Raw genomic sequence first — 25186 nt, forward strand, 5'->3', positions numbered from 1 at the left:
ATTACATTAAACCCTAAAATCAGATTAATATGCTGCTATATATTCTCCACATTGCTGTATCGCATGGATAGCTGGACTATTACAGCGACACTAATGAAAAAACTTGAGTTCTTTGAGATGTGGATTTACCGACGAATATTGCGGATAATAAATTAAATAGTTCGGCTATGGAATGAGACATCCAGGGAAGTATAACCTTCTAAACCTCATAATACAGAGCAAGATCTCCGGAAAACGACGCCCATGCCGAAGAATTACATCCTGGCTCCGAAATCTCCGAGAGTGGTATCAAAAGACATCCGCTACTATCTTTCGAGTTGCCATAAACAAAATAATTATTGCCAATATGATCGCCAACATTCGATAATCGGACAGGTAAGATAAGTGAAGTTATTAGGTCCACGAATAATATTTTTTAAAAATTTAAACCTTATTTACAAGGCACTTCTTACTACAATGAATGAAATATAAAAAGTGACTCTATACCAATAAAAGCAAAATTTATAATGTCGGTAACGTTTGCTGACACGCTGTTCACTACAACAGTAGTTAGCTTACAAAGGCGCCAGCTGCTTTGGCGACCGTGAACGAAAACGATATGATATCTTTTTCTGTATCCTCTGCGCTATGCGAAATGTGTAAAAGATAAAATCTTTTAGCGAAAGCCGCTATCGCTTTATTAAATTAAATGGCCAAATATATGGCCTAGGAGGACAAATTCGTTAAACTTTCCGTGCTCGAATCGGTATCAATAAAGTGTTATCATCATTTCGGCCTATCCCAGCCTCATCAGACACTTAGGCTGATACAAATTCAAACTCGGAAAGTCCAACGAATGTCTCCCAAAACTTCACTACAACAGTAGTTAGCTTACAAAGGCGCCACCTGCTTTAGCGACCGTGAACGAAAACGATATGATATCTTTTTCTGTATCCTCTGCGCTATGCGAAATGTGTAAAAGATAAAATCTTTTAGCGAAAGCCGCTATCGCTTTATTAAATTAAATGGCCAAATATATGGCCTAGGAGGGCAAATTCGTTAAACTTTCCGTGCTCGAATCGGTATATATATATATACATATATATATATATATACATATATATATATATATATATATATATATATATATATATATATATATATATATATATATATATATATGGCGCCTTTGTAAGCTAACTACTGTTGTAGTGAAGTTTTGGGAGACATTCGTTGGACTTTCCGAGTTTTAATTTGTATAAGCCCAATTGTCTGATGAGGCTGGCATAGGCCGAAATGATGATAACACTTTATTGATACCGATTCGAGCACGGAAAGTTTAACGAATTTGTCCTCCTAGGCCATATATTTGGCCATTTAATTTAATAAAGCGATAGCGGCTTTCGCTAAAAGATTTTATCTTTTACACATTTCGCATAGCGCAGAGGATACAGAAAAAGATATCATATCGTTTTCGTTCACGGTCGCCAAAGCAGGTGGCGCCTTTGTAAGCTAACTACTGTTGTAGTGAAGTTTTGGGAGACATTCGTTGGACTTTCCGAGTTTGAATTTGTATCAGCCCAAGTGTCTGATGAGGCTGGGATAGGCCGAAATGATGATAACACTTTATTGATACCGATTCGAGCACGGAAGGTTTAACGAATTTGTCCTCCTAGGCCATATATTTGGCCATTTAATTTAATAAAGCGATAGCGGCTTTCGCTAAAAGATTTTATCTTTTACATATTTCGCATAGCGCAGAGGATACAGAAAAAGATATCATATCGTTTTCGTTCACGGTCGCCAAAGCAGCTGGCGCCTTTGTAAGCTAACTACTGTTGTAGTGAAGTTTTGGGAGACATTCGTTGGACTTTCCGAGTTTCAATTTGTATAAGCCCAAGTGTCTGATGAGGCTGGCATAGGCCGAAATGATGATAACACTTTATTGATACCGATTCGAGCACGGAAAGTTTAACGAATTTGTCCTCCTAGGCCATATATTTGGCCATTTAATTTAATAAAGCGATAGCGGCTTTCGCTAAAAGATTTTATCTTTTACACATTTCGCATAGCGCAGAGGATACAGAAAAAGATATCATATCGTTTTCGTTCACGGTCGCCAAAGCAGGTGGCGCCTTTGTAAGCTAACTACTGTTGTAGTGAAGTTTTGGGAGACATTCGTTGGACTTTCCGAGTTTCAATTTGTATCAGCCCAAGTGTCTGATGAGGCTGGGATAGGCCGAAATGATGATAACACTTTATTGATACAGATTCGAGCACGGAAAGTTTAACGAATTTGTCCTCCTAGGCCATATATTTGGCCATTTAATATATATATATATATATATATATATATATATATATATATATATATATATATATATATATATATATATATATATACAAAAATATATGTATATATATATATATATATATATATATATACAAAAATATATGTATATATATATATATATATATATATATATATATATTGTTGCACTTTTGAATGTCCATAAGCAATAAAAAACCGATATACAAATTTTATTACTTAAATAAAAATTAAAATTATTGATATTTCATAAAGACACGGGCATATAAATTTTCAATCATCCTGTATAAGACAAAATATGTATTTTAAGTTGTTCGAAGAATTGTTCATTAGGCCTCAGAGACAAGACTTTCAAATATTATCGATAAGAAATTTAAATAAGTCGGTTATTGTGGAATGGATTTACCCGGAATAAAAGTGTATATAGAAAGTTTGAAACAATAGACCGGGATTTGCGGTGGTTTTTCTATCCGAAAGATTATATCGGTAAAAGTTTATTAACAAAAGACATTGAATTGAGAAACAGGTATCGTTTGTAGCTATTAGTAAGAAATATTTGTAAAGCAGATAGATTTAGTTAGAATCATTAAAGAAGGTTGTTTTCTGGAATTACCCGAATGACGTTTTATAGAGAGAGTTGGTTGGTAACGATATACGTCACAGAGATGTATGATTTTTATTGGTCAATTTTTGAATGCAAGGAGGTTGGTTTTGGCTATGAGATAGGAGAGAGAAAAGAAGGTTAGTTAGTCAGTTTTAGTCGTCCAAGAAGGAAGGAGCTTTGTGATTTGTGTTTGTTTGAAGTTCCGAAGACGAAATTTACCGGGTGTGTTTATTTGCTGTGTAAAAGCTGACCAGTGTGAGGAACGGGGTACAGAGAGATAGAAAACCAAAGGGTATAAGAATTTTAATAGCAGACGAAGCCGGAAACATTTGGAGTTGTAAACAGGCGCGGAGATTGGCTCAAAGGGAGGCTGCATAGACTAACACGAGTTGTTAGGTTGCAGATACAGTGACAGATAGGAGAAAGGTGTACGTCATCTGGACCACAATAGGAGCAGAAGCAGAGAAAGGATTTTTTTGTTGTGGCGTGGCCACAGAATTGCAACGGCAGAGAAGGAAAGGTCAGTCAATTTTCATTAGAGCCGGAGTGTGATTTTCATTTATTAATTAAATAAATTGAATAAATAATAGAGACAGTTAATTTTGCGATCACTTAAAAAAAAAAAAGAATTATAAAAAGAGCTTAGTTATAACACATATTAAAAATCAATGTAAAATAACATTTGGGTCCATGATAGAAAACAACTTCTCATATATTTAAAGTTAGTATATTGCAAATATTACAGGATTGATTGTTATATAAAATTTCATTAAAATAAAGGACATCTCACATATAGTTCAGTTGAAATTCTATGAATTTTATTCAGGTCATATTACCTATCCCGATTAGGAAGCCAATTGGAAAATATTTTGAATCCACGATCAAAGGTAAATAGTACAATTTAAATAGCCTAAGATTGTAATTAATTAATGCTGATTTATTGTGATTAATTGGAGATTAGATCATTTAATAAATATAGACAGGATTTTTCCTAAGTAAGCAATATAATACAATTTAAATAGCATAACAAAATGGCCCCCAACGTGTAAAGCTTTGAAAAATATTTCTAGTTGGCAAATTTGAAAGGATAGGAGTAGACGAGCAGATATTTGAAAGTTTATATGCCGGGGATAAAGTGAAATATTATGTAAAAATTGAGGACATAAAGATTTATATATTTTTTTTAAGATACAATTTACCATAATTGATTTATTCGTGATATTGACAATTTATAGGTTACCATAATTGATTTATTTGTGTGATATTTAAATTTGATAATTTTACCATACTTGAATTATTTGATTGATTTTGACATTTGATATTTTACCATCTGATTTATTTGTGGGATATTGAAATTTGATACTCGTACTCAAGAGTTATTACATTTGAACAGGAAAAGTCCCGTTTGTTGCAACAGACCAGTAGAATTTTATATTTGGCGGGGATATTATTGCACAAGGAGTCAAAGCAAAACGCAAGAAAGGAAAGAGGATAAGATAGAAGAGGAAACAATTATTGATGAAGGATCGGATAATGAAGGAAATGCTACAATAATGGAGGAAAGAAAAGAAACAGGGATGTTAGAAAAATTATTAGCCATGATGCAAATACAGACACAACAAATACAAGAATCGTCACAAAAAATGGATAAAAATCAACTGGAAACAAAACACATAATGGATGAAACAAAACAAACAATGGAAGAAAACCAACGGGAAACAAAACAAACAATGAGCAATATAGAGCAGCGTCTGGAAAACTATGAACAGGAAATTAAAGGATGGGTTGAGGGGATAAAGAAAGAACTGATACAACAAATAGAAGAGATTAATGAAATTAAAAATAATATGAAAGAACAAGAAATGAGAATTAAAGATAATTTGGAGGAATTAGAAATAAAATTTGAAAATGCGCTACAAGAAGACCGGAAAGAAACGGAAAGGAGATTTAAAAAAATTGCAGAGATGGAGATAAGAGGAGTAGAAAGAAAGGAAGTCATCGTACATAGCACAGAAGACGTAAAAGTACGATTTGGCGGGGATATAAGGAAAATACACCCAGTGCCTTTTATAAATAACCTAAAGGAAAAAGTCAAATACATAGGACCGTTTGCAACAGCAAAGGAAACCATCAGAAACCATCTCAAAGAAGAGGCAAATCTTTGGTTTGTCAGCAAGGAAGAAGAATTGGACAATTGGCAAGATTTTGAGAGAAGATTCTTAAATTATTTCTGGGGAAAAATCCAGCAACTACAAGTAAATAAAGAGTTACAAAATGGAAAATACCATGAGAGGATGGGCGTATCAGAAAAGATGTACGCATTACAACTCTATAATAATGCAAAACATTTGCAGTATAATTATTCATCAGAACAATTGGTAGAGTTGATATCGCGACATTTTGAAGATACCTTGGAAGACCACATAAATCTCCAAAATTACAAGGACATTGACAGCTTATGTCAATTTTTGCAAATGAGAGAATCACGTAGGCATGAAAGAAGAGAAAGAAGACCGCAAGAAAATTATAGACAAAGAGAAAACCAAGAATATAGAGATAGAGGTCAAAATTTTAGAAGAGATTATACAAGACGAGAATTCATACCTAGACGGGGATATGAAAATAGACCGAACGGAAGAGAGAATTATGAACCCAGAACCCAGAGATGGAATGAAAACAGGGATCGGGAAAATCAGAGTGGAAATAACCGCCCATACCAAGGAAACAGATACAATAACCCACGGAATGAACAGGAATCTCGCGGTAACCGATACGGGAATGATAGACCAAAAGAGAACAGAAGAGAAATACATCCAGAGACAGGGTCATAATAGGAAACGAAGACCAGTAACTTTCCAAAAGGGTGACAAAGTAATGGTAAGAGCATTAAGAGTGTCAAATCTTCAGACCGGTATTTGCGCAAAATTGATGCCTGTTTTCGAAGGGCCATACATAGTAAACAACGAAGATGGAGTAAACAGCTATGAGTTGAAACATATGGATTCTGAAAAGATCAGAGGTATTTATAATATCCATGATGTATATAAATATCACGAATGAAGATTTAAATTTGTATAAAGTAGATAGTAGGACAGGATAATACGTAGCATAAGTACAGCTAGCATACAGGAAGTGCGTTTAGTTTGCCTCGAGAAAATTTAGTTGCATAAATTGATAAATTTTATCGATTACAAAGGCGGGGATTTGTTGCACTTTTGAATGTCCATAAGCAATAAAAAACCGATATACAAATTTTATTACTTAAATAAAAATTAAAATTATTGATATTTCATAAAGACACGGGCATATAAATTTTCAAACATCCTGTATAAGACAAAATATGTATTTTAAGTTGTTCGAAGAATTGTTCATTAGGCCTCAGAGACAAGACTTTCAAATATTATCGATAAGAAATTTAAATAAGTCGGTTATTGTGGAATGGATTTACCCGGAATAAAAGTGTATATAGAAAGTTTGAAACAATAGGCCGGGATTTGCGGTGGTTTTTCTATCCGAAAGATTATATCGGTAAAAGTTTATTAACAAAAGACATTGAATTGAGAAACAGGTATCGTTTGTAGCTATTAGTAAGAAATATTTGTAAAGCAGATAGATTTAGTTAGAATAATTAAAGAAGGTTGTTTTCTGGAATTACCCGAATGACGTTTTATAGAGAGAGTTGGTTGGTAACGATATACGTCACAGAGATGTATGATTTTTATTGGTCAATTTTTGAATGCAAGGAGGTTGGTTTTGGCTATGAGATAGGAGAGAGAAAAGAAGGTTAGTTAGTCAGTTTTAGTCGTCCAAGAAGGAAGGAGCTTTGTGATTTGTGTTTGTTTGAAGTTCCGAAGACGAAATTTACCGGGTGTGTTTATTTGCTGTGTAAAAGCTGACCAGTGTGAGGAACGGGGTACAGAGAGATAGAAAACCAAAGGGTATAAGAATTTTAATAGCAGACGAAGCCGGAAACATTTGGAGTTGTAAACAGGCGCGGAGATTGGCTCAAAGGGAGGCTGCATAGACTAACACGAGTTGTTAGGTTGCAGATACAGTGACAGATAGGAGGAAGGTGTACGTCATCTGGACCACAATAGGAGCAGAAGCAGAGAAAGGATTTTTTTGTTGTGGCGTGGCCACAGAATTGCAACGGCAGAGAAGGAAAGGTCAGTCAATTTTCATTAGAGCCGGAGTGTGATTTTCATTTATTAATTAAATAAATTGAATAAATAATAGAGACAGTTAATTTTGCGATCACTTAAAAAAAAAAGAATTATAAAAAGAGCTTAGTTATAACACATATTAAAAATCAATGTAAAATAACATTTGGGTCCATGATAGAAAACAACTTCTCATATATTTAAAGTTAGTATATTGCAAATATTACAGGATTGATTGTTATATAAAATTTCATTAAAATAAAGGACATCTCACATATAGTTCAGTTGAAATTCTATGTATTTTATTCAGGTCATATTACCTATCCCGATTAGGAAGCCAATTGGAAAATATTTTGAATCCACGATCAAAGGTAAATAGTACAATTTAAATAGCCTGAGATTGTAATTAATTAATGCTGATTTATTGTGATTCATTGGAGATTAGATCATTTAATAAATATAGACAGGATTTTTCCTAAGTAAGCAATATAATACAATTTAAATAGCATAACAATATATATATATATATATATATATATATATATATATATATATATATATATATATATATATATATATGAAGTAAATTGTCGATAGCAATTAAAGTAAACTGTATACCCAAGCTTAATCAAGCCATTCAGAGCTATGCTGGAAATATTTATATTCCACTATGCATATTTACCCATATAAATTACCATCATCCAAACGCAACCGTCTACATATATATATATATATATATATATATATATATATATATATATATATATATATATATATATATATATATATATATATGTAATATAAGTTAGAAACAAGAACTGCTAGTTTAACTAAATGAATAGGGCGGTGTCAGCAAACGTTACCGACATTATAAATTTTGCTTTTATTTGTATAGAGTCACTTTTTATATTTCATTCATTGTAGTAAGAAGTGCCTTGTAAATAAGGTTTAAATTTTTAAAAAATATTATTCGTGGACCTAATAACTTCACTTATCTTACCTGTCCGATTATCGAATGTTGGCGATCATATTGGCAATAATTATTTTGTTTATGGCAACTCGAAAGATAGTAGCGGATGTCTTTTGATACCACTCTCGGAGATTTCAGAGCCAGGATGTAATTCTTCGGCATGGGCGTCGTTTTCCGGAGATCTTGCTCTGTATTATGAGGTTTAGAAGGTTATACTTCCCTGGATGTCTCATTCCATAGCCGAACTATTTAATTTATTATCCGCAATATTCGTCGGTAAATCCACATCTCAAAGAACTCAAGTTTTTTCATTAGTGTCGCTGTAAGAGTCCAGCTATCCATGCGATACAGCAATGTGGAGAATATATAGCAGCATATTAATCTGATTTTAGGGTTTAATGTAATATCTCTATTAATCAAAATTTTCTTTAGTTTTTTTCTTTGCTTATATCCCAGTTATCATTAACATTTTCGCCTAAATAGGTGATATTGTGCCTATGTTTGCCTTTATCGTCGAGTAGTTTGATTATTTCGCTTGGAATTTCATCTGGACCGGTTGCTGTTCTACTCTTTGATATGGTCCGGTTATTTCTTGCACCTTATTGACATATTAAAGGTGTCATTCTTTTTATGCAGTTCTTCTATTTCAAAACATTTGCTGCTGTACCATTTTCTTTTGAAAGTATTTTTAATTTTCTGTTCTCGTCTGTTTTTACATTACTCAATATTTCATTAGTCCTCCATTGTGTGCGTTTATTAATAGTTGGGTTGAGATTAAGAGGGAGATTAATTCCAAAGATCCAACCAAAGACTCAGACCCTCATCATACGAAAGCTTTTCTTCCTTACATCAAAGATGTCAGTGACAAATCGACAAAATTCTTAAATCAAGAGAAATAAAGACAATATTTACCCCCAAACAGAAACTTTCATTTCTTGTCCGATCAATCAAAGACAACATTCCAAATTGACAACACAAAGTTTATGAAATTCCTTGTGCAGATTGCCCCGATCCTATATAGGCCAAACAAATCGTAGAATCCAAAATAGGATTTATAAACATTCTCTTTCTGTTCGCAATTTCAATCCCGATTTTGAAACTTCCAGAACCATAAGCCCCATCCGCTTCTATAAACCAAGAATTATCCAAAAAGCCATAAAAATTGAAAAAAAGCCAAATTGTTTCAATGAAAGATATGACGGCATACGACATGGAGACCTCTCATACTCTCTGTTTCCAGTACCAGTAATGCATTGGTTAGTGATCAGCGTGGTAGTGTCTGGAGGCTCAAGAAACTAAGTCCTCGGAAGCCCTGATGAAGATATCAAAGTGGATGTCGAAAATTCGACGCAATGATAATCGACGTGATTTAACCCGTAAGATCGTTGAGATTAATATTAATTTTTGCAATAGTATTAATCTCAGCTCTAGGTTTGATTGTACTAACCGCGGAAATCTTTCGGAACATTTTATTCGCCTCTACGGGGAGGAATTTTACAAACTTACTAAATCATACAGCAAATTGCTGCTGCGTAAGAATCGTCTTATTTGTGATTTGACATTCCTTAAAGCCTGCGGAGACCATAAATCCATTCCCAAATTTCTAAAACTTAAACGCTTCTTCTTCTATGTACCAAATTCTTAAAAAGACCAGTTTTGCGCTTCTCCGTGAAGCGATTCATTCAAAACTAGATGTCACAAATATTAATGTCTCCCAAAACTTCACTACAACAGTAGTTAGCTTACAAAGGCGCCACCTGCTTTAGCGACCGTGAACGAAAACGATATGATATCTTTTTCTGTATCCTCTGCGCTATGCGAAATGTGTAAAAGATAAAATCTTTTAGCGAAAGCCGCTATCGCTTTATTAAATTAAATGGCCAAATATATGGCCTAGGAGGGCAAATTCGTTAAACTTTCCGTGCTCGAATCGGTATATATATATATATATATATATATATATATATATATATATATATATATATATATATAATATTTTTAGTGCGTATTGAAGATACGCGAAGTAATTCTTCGATGTCTAAACATCTAGCCACCATTCACTTTATAGGAAAAATATTAAAGAATTAAAGAAAGATATTTAGGTGCTTGTTTAGTTTCTCCTCTGATTTGTGGAAATGGTCAATAGTGGAATAATTAGAGAACAATTTTTGGAGCTTTACGGCACTTTCACCTATCTTCCTTAAGCCCGGGACACATCTTTCATACAGCCTTCTGATCATACAGAGTTCGTCTAGTTACCTTTCTATATACATGGAAGGGTGTATAGTCGAAAACTATTCTATCTTATGTAAAATGAAATGGGGGACTACATATTTGTATACATAATTCAGCGAAAAAAATTATATAAGATAAAATAGTTTTCATTTATCCACCCTTTCATGTATACAAAAAGGTACTCAGCCACCGCTTTATCACTGAGACTAATAACCATTTGATTCTTATTTACGCATCTTCTCTTATTTATAAAGTATATGCATAATACATACATAAACGTTCATCAATTACCAAGAGTGGCGCAAAATAGAGAACATTTTGATGTAGCGATCGCAAACCTCCAGTAATGAAGTGCATCAGAAGAAGAAGAATACGTATGTTTATATTTACTTTCGTCATCAATATAATTATACATTAGTATCTAATGATATTTTAACATTTTCATAGCTAATTAACAGTTTATGATGCTGGTAATTATGATATTGATAACGGTACCAGTGATTTAAAAAATATAATCAATACATTTGGTCATAGTTGCTGTATTTAACTTATTCAATTGATTGAACGCATGTATTTTAATCAATTTCAAAAAATTGGCATTCTAAATGAAACTATCTACTAAATCCATTATCAAAATTTAAAGTACATAACTTATTAGCATTTGGCAATGCAGAAGGAACTCCAATAATATAGTACTTTGCTATAGGACCTCATTATTGGGAAATCGACACATTATTTACCAAAATATTGGTAAAGACAAGTAATGACATACGCGGCAGAAACAAGACCTGACACAGCGAGGACAAAAAGGATGTTAGAAACAGCAGAGATGAAAAAACTTAAAAAAGTTGATGGTAAGACACTATGGGACAGAGGTATAAGTACAGATATACGACGTAGATTCAAGGTGGAGATCATCAAGAACTGGGTAAGAAATAGAAGAGTAGAATGGAACGATCATATAAGCCGAATAACAACAAATAGAGTAGTAACGACGGCAAGAGACGGCTTTCCAATAGGAAGACGATCAGTAGGAAGACCACGAAAACGGTGGAACGACAATGTACTGGAGGCACATTGAAAACAGACAGAGTCATGTCTATATAAAAAGAAGAAGAAGAAGAGCTATAGGACCTGCATATTACGGTGTTTATCATATCTCAGGTTAAGAAGGCGTGTTATGTGTGTTGTTGATGTAAGATGTTCTATGAAACGAGCTCTTCTATAATAGTTGTCGTCTTTGAACCATTATATTCCTGCAATGCGGTATCTAAAAATATTGCTGCTCGGTAGAGCTAGGTAGTATAAATTTATTGGTAACGGTATAGGTTTATTAGTTACCAGAATTAGTAAACAACACATTTAATAAATTCCATACAATCGCATTTAACAACACAAAAATGTAGGATAAAAAGAGTAAAATTTTAACACACATAGTAAAACTTTAACGTTAAAATTTAATATATTTCTACTTGTTTCAGAGTTTTTCAAAGTTCTAAACCTATTTTAAAATGGACTTCTTCAAAACAATTAATCTACAAGATTCTGTACTACCCAAATCAAATTACCTGTGAAGAAAATAGAAAATATTATCAACATAACTGTAATAGAGCAATGCTTGATATATGTTCTGGGTCCTATCTAGTTGTTAAACTAAATACCCCAAATTTTTCGGAAAGCCTTGAATGTACCATTACTGGAAAACTTTTAACTTATTTTGAAAACAAGGAAGTTCTCGTTGACTTTCCAAATGTAAATTTGTTAGCTGAAGATCTTAGTAACGTAGATATGGTAAGTGTATTTTTAGTTCCTTAAGTTAACGGATAAGTAACTGATTTAAAATTATCTGATTAATATCCAGTTTGCTGCACCTATTTTTCTAGCATCATCATCTACACCATCCTTCTGCCTGTTTTAGCCTACTTCCTCGTCTTCTTTTCACTGGCTGTGACATAGGGATTCGTCTAGGAGGGTTGTTCTTCTGTGATCTTGCTAGATGTCTGATTGATTTGTAATTATTGTTTAAAATGCGCAGAATAATTAATGTGGGGCATATCCAAATGCAAGACGATCAAATGATATACGTGTAAATGTGCGGATGATTCGCTATCTTACTTGTTTTTGTGTTATAGATGCTGCTCACGTGCAGTTCTTGTTAATATACTCTGTCGAACACGTTGGTCTCGATGTGCATGAGATTCTTGTGCACGGTTCTCTTCTGACCTCCTTTTCTGATCTTATTCAAGAAGATAAGAACCAGAAATTCAAAGAAGAATAGTAAAAGGTAAAAAATAAAGGGAAACAAAGCTTACTTTTCATTTGTCCATGTATTCCGCTTCAAAAATAGGCACTGAAGATCCAAAATCAGGGTCTACAAAACTATTATCAGACCAATAGTATGTTATGAAGACATGAGTGATGACAGAAGACACAAAATGAAAGCTGGAAGTCTTCGAAAGAAAAGTCCTAAGAAAGATATTTGGACCTATTAACGAAAACGGAGTATGATACAACCATGAATTTTCCAACTGTTCAAAGAGGCATCGATCTCAGAATTCGTTAAACTTCAGAGACTTGGATGGACTGGTCATGTAGTGAGAATAGAGACTGCTAAAAAGATTGCCAAAAAGAGCCCTAGATAATAAAATTCAGGGCGCAAGACTAAAATGAAGGCCACAGAAAAGGTGGGAGGATGAAGTAGTAGCGGACGCGCAAAATTTGCTAGACGTGAGAACCTGGAGAAGATCGGCGCGGGACCGACAACATTGGAGACATAGTTTTAAGAAGGCCAAGGTTGGATTTGGGCTGTAGCGCCATTGAAGAAAGAGAATCAAGATTAATATTAAAATGAACTAAGTAAAATCCTTTATTTTATTCTAATATTTTATAGAATTTTATAATAATAAACGTAACCTAAAAATTACCACTACAAATAAACTGAAGTAACAGTGTTTTCCAACCTTCTCCTTGAATATGCTGGACGTAACTTCAAGCCCTTTGGTATTAGGTTATTGTCTCTACAATTTCGTAAAAATTTGATTGAAATTTGACAATGTGCCACTTTCTTGTAAAGAATTTTCAATCTCCGAAAATTTTGAATAACGCTGGGCCCATAACGGTTTCTTAATTAAACAACATTATTTTATTAATTTTTGATATATTATTATATTATATATATATATATATATATATATATATATATATATATATATATATATATATATATATATATATATATATATATATATATATATATATATATATATATATATATATATATATATCAATGGTATTCCGGGTTTGACTCCGCGTTAAATGTTGTTGGTTTTGATAAAAACCATTTTGACGACGTTTCGGCAAGATCTCACTTGCCATTTTCAAGTCTCTCTGGATGGTCTGCTTCTTGTCGATGTTCGAGTGGAAGTGACGCTACGGGTGTTAGGCAGCTGGCTTTTGTAGTTACTGTGCGTTGCGCGCGCTCTTGTAATTGGTCCAGTGCGCAGGTCAGTGGGCGGGGTCTTGGTCGATTCCGTTCTTGCGTTATTCTTCGGGATAATTGGTTTCCATGTTTTTGGCAATCTTTGGGCATCGTCTCGAGAATTTAAATTATTTTCTTGTTTTTCTATTTCAATGGCTTCTCTGATAATTCGTTTCCTCTTGTTTTCGACATTCGCTAACATTACCGTATGTTTGAGGTCAATTTTGTGTCCTGTAGCTAAAGAATGCTGGGCTAGGGATGACGTCGTTTCTTTTCGTTCGATGGCATTGCGATGTTCTTCTTGTCTTACTTGGATCCTTCTATTTGTCTGTCCAATATAGGCTCTATCGCATTCTCCACAGGGAATTTTGTATACTCCTTGGTTTTCTAGGGGAATCTTTGTCTTGGCAGATGGTAATATGTTTGCGATTTTTCTGTCGGTGTTGAAGACAGTCTCTATTTTGTGTTTTCTCAGGACCCTGCTTATCTTCTCTGTTGTGCCTTTAATATACGGTAGAGTGGTTTTGGCAATCGGTTTTTCGTCTTCTTTTATTTCTTTTGTTGTTTTTTGTGGTCTTCGTGCCTTTTCGATTATATGTGTGGAAAAGCCGTTGTTTTTTAACGCTTTTGTAACTTTCTGCATTTCTTCTTTCTTGTGTTCTTCGTCTGTTAGTCGTTCAGATCTTATAGTCAGAGTTTTTATGACTGAATTCAATTGTGCAGGATGGTGGTGTGAATCTGCATGTAGGTATCTGTCAGTGTGAGTTGGTTTTCGATACACTGTATATCCAATGTTGCCGTTTTCTTTCTTTATTATTAAGACGTCTAGGAAAGGTAGTTGTTGATTACTTTCTAATTCCATCGTAAACTTGATCTTGGGATGGATACTGTTAATGTATTCTAGAAATGCAGTAAGTTTGTCTACTCCATGTGTCCATATGATGAAAGTGTCGTCCACATATCTAAGCCATAGTTTGGGTTTATATTCTGCTGTTCTTATTGCCCGTTCCTCTATGTCTTGCATAAAAAGATTTGCTATCACGGGAGATAGCGGTGAACCCATCGGTGCCCCTTCAACTTGTTTGTACCGTTGATCACCATATATAAAATATGTGTTGTTTAAGCAGTGTCTCGTCAAATTTAGGGTATCTTGCGGTACTGGGTATTTTCTGCTTATAATTTCCAAGGATTCATTGATGGGAACGTTGGTGAAAAGTGAAACAACATCGAAACTTACTAACAAGTGTCCCGGCCCAAGAGTAACATCTTTTATACGCTCGATGAAGTGGCCTGCATTCTTAACGTAGGAATCAGCTTCTTCTGCGTAAGGCTGTAGCTTTTCAGCCAGGAACCTTGCCAGTGGTTGTAACGGTGATCCGATGGAGCTCACTATTGGTCGTAGTGGTAATCCATCCTTGTGAACTTTTGGTAGACCGTACAGTTTTGGACATCTCGATGATTTTTCCCGTGGAATAAGTTGAAAATGATGTTCTTTATTAATATTAGATGTTTGTATTTTTGCTTTTGTTGTTTTTTCTAGATATGTTGTCGGGTCAGTCGATATCTTCTCGTATGATGGATCGTCTAGAATATCTTTCATCTTTTGATCGTAGTCTATGACATTCATAACCACCGTAGCATTGCCTTTATCAGCTGGAAGTACAATGATTTCTTTATTTTTGCGCAATGAATTTAATGCCCCTTTTTCCTCGTGTGTTAAGTTTCGTTTTGGCGGTTTAGCTGTTCGTAATATGCGTGACACGTCTTGGCGTATAGTCTCGGCCGTGTCGGATGGTATATTGGTTATTGAACTTTCCACTTCGCATATAATATTTTCAATCGGTATGCGTGCAGGAGCTACTGCGAAATTAAAACCTTTCGAAAGAACACTCTTTGTGGCTTCATCTAGTGGGAAGTTCGAAAAATTATAAACCAGTTTACAGGTATCTTGTTGTGGCGTTTCTCTCGGTTGTTGTTCTAATGATAGTCTCTCGAACTTCTTAATTTGTTTTGTTTTTGTCAAGTCGGCGTTTGTCTCTGCTCTAAAGTTGCTGAGCGTATCTAATATGTTCCATAGTACCGGATGTAATGTGTTGCCAAGAATCAGGTGAAGTTTTAATAATCTCGAGTTTATCTGATCGATTTCTCGTCTGGTGTCATGGATGGATTCTCTAATCAGTGCTAAACTAGCCCGTCTTAGGATGTTTTTGGCCACAAAGAGTGTTCTTTCGAAAGGTTTTAATTTCGCAGTAGCTCCTGCACGCATACCGATTGAAAATATTATATGCGAAGTGGAAAGTTCAATAACCAATATACCATCCGACACGGCCGAGACTATACGCCAAGACGTGTCACGCATATTACGAACAGCTAAACCGCCAAAACGAAACTTAACACACGAGGAAAAAGGGGCATTAAATTCATTGCGCAAAAATAAAGAAATCATTGTACTTCCAGCTGATAAAGGCAATGCTACGGTGGTTATGAATGTCATAGACTACGATCAAAAGATGAAAGATATTCTAGACGATCCATCATACGAGAAGATATCGACTGACCCGACAACATATCTAGAAAAAACAACAAAAGCAAAAATACAAACATCTAATATTAATAAAGAACATCATTTTCAACTTATTCCACGGGAAAAATCATCGAGATGTCCAAAACTGTACGGTCTACCAAAAGTTCACAAGGATGGATTACCACTACGACCAATAGTGAGCTCCATCGGATCACCGTTACAACCACTGGCAAGGTTCCTGGCTGAAAAGCTACAGCCTTACGCAGAAGAAGCTGATTCCTACGTTAAGAATGCAGGCCACTTCATCGAGCGTATAAAAGATGTTACTCTTGGGCCGGGACACTTGTTAGTAAGTTTCGATGTTGTTTCACTTTTCACCAACGTTCCCATCAATGAATCCTTGGAAATTATAAGCAGAAAATACCCAGTACCGCAAGATACCCTAAATTTGACGAGACACTGCTTAAACAACACATATTTTATATATGGTGATCAACGGTACAAACAAGTTGAAGGGGCACCGATGGGTTCACCGCTATCTCCCGTGATAGCAAATCTTTTTATGCAAGACATAGAGGAACGGGCAATAAGAACAGCAGAATATAAACCCAAACTATGGCTTAGATATGTGGACGACACTTTCATCATATGGACACATGGAGTAGACAAACTTACTGCATTTCTAGAATACATTAACAGTATCCATCCCAAGATCAAGTTTACGATGGAATTAGAAAGTAATCAACAACTACCTTTCCTAGACGTCTTAATAATAAAGAAAGAAAACGGCAACATTGGATATACAGTGTATCGAAAACCAACTCACACTGACAGATACCTACATGCAGATTCACACCACCATCCTGCACAATTGAATTCAGTCATAAAAACTCTGACTATAAGATCTGAACGACTAACAGACGAAGAACACAAGAAAGAAGAAATGCAGAAAGTTACAAAAGCGTTAAAAAACAACGGCTTTTCCACACATATAATCGAAAAGGCACGAAGACCACAAAAAACAACAAAAGAAATAAAAGAAGACGAAAAACCGATTGCCAAAACCACTCTACCGTATATTAAAGGCACAACAGAGAAGATAAGCAGGGTCCTGAGAAAACACAAAATAGAGACTGTCTTCAACACCGACAGAAAAATCGCAAACATATTACCATCTGCCAAGACAAAGATTCCCCTAGAAAACCAAGGAGTATACAAAATTCCCTGTGGAGAATGCGATAGAGCCTATATTGGACAGACAAATAGAAGGATCCAAGTAAGACAAGAAGAACATCGCAATGCCATCGAACGAAAAGAAACGACGTCATCCCTAGCCCAGCATTCTTTAGCTACAGGACACAAAATTGACCTCAAACATACGGTAATGTTAGCGAATGTCGAAAACAAGAGGAAACGAATTATCAGAGAAGCCATTGAAATAGAAAAACAAGAAAATAATTTAAATTCTCGAGACGATGCCCAAAGATTGCCAAAAACATGGAAACCAATTATCCCGAAGAATAACGCAAGAACGGAATCGACCAAGACCCCGCCCACTGACCTGCGCACTGGACCAATTACAAGAGCGCGCGCAACGCACAGTAACTACAAAAGCCAGCTGCCTAACACCCGTAGCGTCACTTCCACTCGAACATCGACAAGAAGCAGACCATCCAGAGAGACTTGAAAATGGCAAGTGAGATCTTGCCGAAACGTCGTCAAAATGGTTTTTATCAAAACCAACAACATTTAACGCGGAGTCAAACCCGGAATACCATTGATATAACATACAGCTCCCGCGGAAATATCAAAACTAACATATATATATATATATATATATATATATATATATATATATATATATATATATTATTATATTATATATATATATATATATATATATATATATATATATATATATATATATATATATATATATATATATATATATATATATATTATATTATTGTTCTGAAGCTAGTTTCGTGTGGCATTTAAAGTAATTATTATTTCAATGGGAATAGTGACGTTTCAATTTCCACTTCGGAAATCGTTCTCAAAATACAAACATTAGTAAATTGAATTTTGAAACAATTTACTTATGAAGTAACAGTGTAAATAATACAAAAAACTTAATTTAAATTTGCGCGCTGTTAATAGTTTTTAATTTGATATACACTAGGGTGAATCGAAAACTCGAAGTTTTGAAAACTGTTTTGGAATAGTGCGCAAAAATTGCCAATTAGTATAACAAACCTAATATACATAAATAATAACAAACCCTTTATTTGAGATTTTTCAAAAAATGTTCCTCTTCTGCCCTCTACTGGGGGTCGAAAAAATAAAAAATACGAACTTATGATTTTAATTGTAAAGTTAAGTAGGAAGTACATGTTATTATAAAAATGATATCCAATTAAAATATCTTTGAAATATGTCATTTTTATTATTTATTGTTTGTAGTTTATACTCAAATTTTTGGCATACCTTTGCGCGAATCAATTTTTGCCTTGATAAAACTGTCTCTTTTTGTGGCCCAACAACCGATGAAAACCGCTTTCGTTAAGAGCTTCACGAATCTTTCTACAGATTGGGTGTAACAGGAAAATGTAGCGATGTCGATGATTTTGTCAGGAGAACCGGAAATAATATGTTTCAAATCCTCTACTTTCAAACTTTGACGCAATGGAGGGGAAGTTATTTTATTGTTTTGCCAATCAATGGGATCAATATGTCATCTGCGTCAAAATTAATTTGTGGAATAATAAAAGGTCGGATATTAAATGAATTATTATTGGTTAGTTTTTGTATTGAAAATGCGGCGAAGTGCAAGCTCTCTTATATGCGGGCGAGTGTCATGCAGCATACATAGCAGAAGATTTTTCAGATGTACAAAATAGGCAATTGTTTGAATTACAGGGTTTGCAAAACTTTTCAAATTTTGCTCTAGGTATTGACTGCGTTTAATTTGATGACATCTGAAATCATAAAGGAGCATAAACCGTGACAATCAAGTTGGTCAGTTTCTTTAATTCTGATGTTGGATTTTCAATACTACTACTACTACTACTATCGGTTAACAGCGTTCTCCGATGCCTTCTGAGTCCTAACCGCCATTCTTCTCTATTTAACCATATGCCTGGAGGGATTTCTCTTTCCTGTAGTTCTTCCTTGTGGTGTCCACGTCAAAATCTGTTTCGGAATCCTGTTATCTGGCATTCTCTATACATGGCCGTACCATATTAACTGTTTTGTTTTTATGTCATCAACTATTGTATGCTTGACAAATATTTCTGATCGGCACATAAGTCAACTAAATCTACTTTTGGTAACTCACAGTAAATAATGTTATAGTTTACAACTGTCATATTTTCGCACTGCACTATTTGATTTCCTATAGTTCCTGCAAAAGTTCTTGAACCTCGAGTTTCTCCGTCAAGCTTTTAAAAATGATACTTTAAAGGCAATTCATTAGCGTGAAGCTGCCAAATCTTTGTGAAAGGCGCCCTAACTTTAACATTAGTTGAGAAATTACACCATTTTTTTCTATATTTACCACAGTTCCGTCACAGCCTACTACCACTATTTCTTCTATATATTATATCTATAACTCTCTAGAAAGTTGACAATACTTTGACAAACGCTTAGAGCCAATCCTGAAATGAGTACTGTGTCACCTAAAAATATAGAGCCTGGCTCTTGAACTAATGAAACATGCTCTTTGAGTGCGGTTTTTCTGTGGGGCTTGCCTACAATATTTTCTGTAACGAAAGTTTTATCTTCCCTTCCGTCAAAATATTTGGCCTTTAAAGCTTCGGAGGAGTCTTACATAAAACCTTTTCTTGATTGGTCTCTTGCTCTTCTTAGTTTATTTTTGTCTATTACGTTTTTCGTGTTAGCGTTTTCCAAGGTCGTGTAGCACTGCCGTTGCCTAAGCTGCTGAAGATCTGTTCGATAGTCCATAGCGGTCACAGACTTTGTCCAAGGTAGGAAGTTTGAAATAATTTTGTATTATTTTAATAAATAATAAGTAATATTTCTGTATCAGTTTCTAGCTTCCGCGACGTACGGACTTACATTACTGAAAGTCACAGCAGCCCCGCAGATGGGACTAGACTAAACAAACCACGATCGCCAGGACTGGGCTTCTGTTAATAATTCCAATTTTTTTTTTTTGCCCAAAAGTCTGTAGAGGGCAGAGGATGTAATTTTATACAAAAATTGTAATCATACTTTCTTATTACCGTTACTAAAGGTAACTTTTGGTAGGTATTCCAAATCAATTTGTCGATTTTTTTTTTTAATTTTGTGATTAATATTCCAACATTTTTTTCGTTTTTCAATGGCCAGTAGAAGGCAGAAGACGTAATTTTATCAAAAAGTCGTAATTATACTTTTTTATTGTTGTTACTAAAGGTAACTTTTGGTGGGTATTCCAAATCAATTTGTCATTTTTTTTTAATATTGCGATTATCGATCCACCCTAATATACACCCTATAATTGGCAACACTGCGCGCCGTCAACTTGCTACGAACCTGCTTCATTGACCTGTGAAGCCAGTTTCGATGTTACCGCCACGTTTTGTGACTGTACGTTGCCCATTACTACCTCTCGCAAGGTTACCAGGTCTACTGATTTTTCAGTAGATCTACTGATTTCAACTTTAATTTACTGATTTACTGAAACACTATATCGATCTGCTAAAAAATATGTAATGATAAAATCATGTTTAAAAAGTGATCATTATGTCAGTGTTCAATTATACATTAAATAAATCTATTTATTGATAACATATATATATATATATATATATATATATATATATATATATATATATATATATATATATATATATATATATATATATATATAGTGATGAGTGTCTTACCACCCGGCTTTTTAACGTAAGAGATAGAAAACACAGTTACCTTATGAAATAAAAAGAGATGAAACTCGTAGAGGTGGGAAATAATCGGTAGAAACCTATAATTTACATTACCACTATCGATAGTCTCACACTTTTAGACGTTAGCTTCGAGCTAAATCACCTCGGTCATAATTATTATGTGTAACGTATGTGTGACGTATTTCCATTTTTTAATTTCGCATAAAGTAAAAACTGATTGACCACAATAAAGCAAAAATGTGAATAAAATAATTTAATTAATAGTAATTATTTAATCTAAAGTTTTAAATTATTAACCAAGAATAATATCTACTATGATTTGAGGAGTTTCATACACTCTTGTCACGGAAGAATCACAATCCTTCTTGGATTAGTGGTAAGAATTCGACACTTCGACACAGACGTCGCAGACGATAGAGTTCAAAACCCAAATGTGGTTTTCTTTTTTTTTTTTAATAATTTGAAATTATGCAGAGATCGTTTTGCTTTGAATCGCTAAACATTTGTGTCAGTCGTTACTAGTATTAGAAGTGTTTAAAGTTAAACATAAATATCTTCAAAATTAAAGTAAAAATTCTTCAAAATTAAAAGAACGTTTAAAGAATGTTTAAATAAGTAAAAATTCTACAAAAATAAAAAAAATATTGTAAATAAACGTATTTACAATATGTTCAAATAAGCCTTCATTAGCAGCAGAACAATAACCCAAACTGTCACTAAAGAAATATAAAAGTTTGATGGATCAGAGTTTAAGTCACGATGTTCTCATGCAGGCGCTCAGGGTTCAAATCCCACATGAAGGTTTTACTTTTTTAAAAATTTGAAATTATGCAGATATTATATCGTTTTGCTTTAAATCACTAAACATTTATTTCAGTCTTTATTAGAAGTGTTTATAGTAAAACATGAAAATCTTATTGAAAAAACAATGTCGTACTTTCGAAAATAAAGTAAAAATTCTTCAAACATAAAAGAACGTTCTAAATAAATGTACTTCCAAAAATATTTAAATAGGTAGAAATTCTATAAAAATAAAAAAAAATATTCTAATGAAATGTATTTACAATAAATGTTCGAATAAGCCTCCATTAGCAGCAGAACAATAACCCAATCTATTATAAAAGTTTCGTCTAACATTAGTTAATGTTTCTGGACTAATACCTCTTATTGAATCAGAGATCTTTTCTCTTAATTCTTGGAGAGAATTAGGCCTATCGTCTTCAATTCCATATAGCTTGGACTTGATATATCCCCACATAAAAAATCACAAGGTGCAAGATCAGGTGATCTTGCAGGCCAAAAAATATCTCCGTGGCCACTAATCAATTGATTAGGAAAAGTCGCACTGAGATATTCACTGACAATGCGAGAATTATGTGCGGGACAACCATCGTGTTGAAACCATATGGAATCGAAAGGTATTGGTAAATTACGAAGGGCTGGGACAATTTGATTTTGCAGAAGTTCCAAGTATTTCCGCCCAGTCAACATACCGTCTATAAAAAATGAACCAATGACATGATTCCCTATTATGCCTCCCCAAACATTTACTTTTCGAGGACGCTGGGTACGAGCGACATAAATCTGACGAGGATTTCCTCGAGACCAATACGGAGCATTCATTGAATTGTGACGGCCCTGCAATGAAAACGTACATTCATCGGTGAACAAAACGTTCTCTAAAAAATGTTCATCTTGATGTGACATTTCCATTGCAGTTTGACAAAATTCTAAACGTCTATATTGATCCCCAGGGAATTGTTCGTTGGATTTATGAAGTTTATAGGGACGGTATCCATGTCTTTTCAAAATTTTACCTACTCTAAATCTTGAAATTCCATATTGTTCTCCGAGACGAGATGTTGATTGGGTAGGATTTTGCTCAATACTTGCACAAATCAAAGTGTCCCTTAGTTCCAAATCTGGATTTACCTCCCTACGTCTACGAACTCCTCTTGGAGCGAACACGGATCCATAAGTAAAAAAATTACGTATAATAGACTGAATTGTTGATCGTGCTGGAGCCGGCCTATTTGGAAACATATTTACAAATTGTTGTCTAATCATGTTGTCTGATAATCCATTCACATGCCAGACAACAATTTGCACTTTTTCCTCGACCGTTAAAACCATTTTCACGAATTGTTTTTTCAATAAAAAGTTTCTGTTTACCGTGCAAAAACACTTCTCGGTATGTTATTATTTGATGGCTTGATGATTTCGTTAGCTGTAAAGCAGGCAGCTGTTCGCGCGCATCCATTACAATGTTGTTAATTGTTTTGAAAATCATTACCTGTACAGAGGAATTGATATTAACACTGAGAATTTAGTGATGGATTTGGCATTAAACAGTCTTAACCGGATTATTTTGCAATCACAACTGAAGACTGTAAAACTGAAATTGAATTTGAATTATTTTGTATTTCTATTTTTTAACATTGGAATAAGAATAAATTATAAATAATGAGTTTTTCGAAAACTTTTTACCTAATATGTATCATATTTTCTATTACTTTTTGATTGAGTAAAACAAAAATTTTATCCTTGGTGTGAATTGAACCTCAATCTTCTTGTCACTAGACCACGTCTCTAACTATTACACCAATTCCACATGCAATAATTGTTTTCGGATAGAACATACCTACCTTTAGTTTAATCAAATATTTTAGTTAAGTTATTTTTATTATTAAATAAATTAAAGATTTTTAATTTAAAATCGCTAATAATTAATGTTTTTCACTATAATATATCTTAATTTATTCAATCATTTATTCTAACATCAGAAATTATTAAAATAAAATATTTTCGAGGTCATCCGTATAATTATGACTGAAGTGAAATAGCCACGTCAAAAACTAGCTTTATCTCGTACTATCTCACAACTTAATCTGTCTTCTATCCTTTCCGCTATTTTGCCGGGTGGTAAGACACTCAACAATATATATATATATATATATATATATATATATATATATATATATATATATATATATATAGAAAAGAAATTTAATCTTTGCAGATTAGTTAAATAGTAAACTCTTAAATATTGGGGAAATCTGCAAGAAAGACTCTAATGTGTATCAATTGTTTCGCCGAACGTTTTCGCCAAAGAGAATTAATTTGGCTTCTTCAGGGCTGAAAGAGAATAAATTATAATTAGCTACTATATATTATCTATTAAAACATTATTGATCTTACCGTAACTTAGAATTGTAGAGTTAGAATATTAAAAAACTTTGCTAGTAACATAGTGGTGTTTTTTGTTACTATGTGCAAAAAAAGTTTTTTTATAAGGTTCGAAATGTATGGTAGCTTTGAACTTGACACGTAAAGGCTTACCCAAGGTTAATCGAAAAACCCAATGTAACTACATTTAAAAGGAGGTAATTCTTTGAATTGTCGGCAATAACTAAATTTTTGATTTTCAGACAGTTAAAAGTGAGGTTCTGTTTGAGCCAGAACACAAGAACTTCATTATTAGTTCGTATGAATCTTTATGTCGTTAAGGTTCATTGGTAAGAAACGAATGAATTTAAATCCCAGTAAAGGGAAATATTATTTTGATTTTCTTTATTTAATTATATTATATTGTTCATGTACTATTGAATCTTATTGAGATGTATCTAAGAAAAGCAAGGGAATGTTATATATTTTTTGTTAATGAAAATTAATTATAAAGGTATGTTAATTGTTAATGGATATATCAGTCAAGTTAGTTATCTGTGATATAGTATTGTTCTTGGTATCTGATTTAAGTAACAGGTGGTATATATCGCTTAGATTCTTGATGTCACTCTTAACATTAATGTCTTATATTTTCCTTAACGATTTCTCCATTAATCCCATTAATTCAAAGCTACCATACATTTCGAACCTTATAAAAAAACTTTTTTTGCACATAGTAACAAAAAACACCACTATGTTACTAGCAAAGTTTTTTAATATTCTAACTCTACAATTCTAAGTTAATATATGGTAGCTAATTATAATTTATTCTCTT

General features: G+C 33.7%; 1 protein-coding gene across 3 annotated transcripts in view; it reads left to right on the forward strand.

The window, feature by feature from the left end:
* The window catches only part of LOC140439716 (uncharacterized), a 241028-nt gene that overhangs the window by 176414 nt on the left and 39428 nt on the right, over window positions 1-25186 (forward strand). For all 3 annotated transcript variants that reach the window (XM_072529813.1, XM_072529814.1, XM_072529815.1), the window contains one exon: window positions 11759-12068. In XM_072529813.1, coding sequence (XP_072385914.1) covers window positions 11759-12068 — 310 coding nt within the window. The remainder of the gene's footprint in view (window positions 1-11758; window positions 12069-25186) is intronic.

This window comes from Diabrotica undecimpunctata, chromosome 4, assembly GCF_040954645.1.
Source record: "Diabrotica undecimpunctata isolate CICGRU chromosome 4, icDiaUnde3, whole genome shotgun sequence".
NCBI classification, from domain to species: Eukaryota; Metazoa; Arthropoda; class Insecta; order Coleoptera; family Chrysomelidae; genus Diabrotica; species Diabrotica undecimpunctata.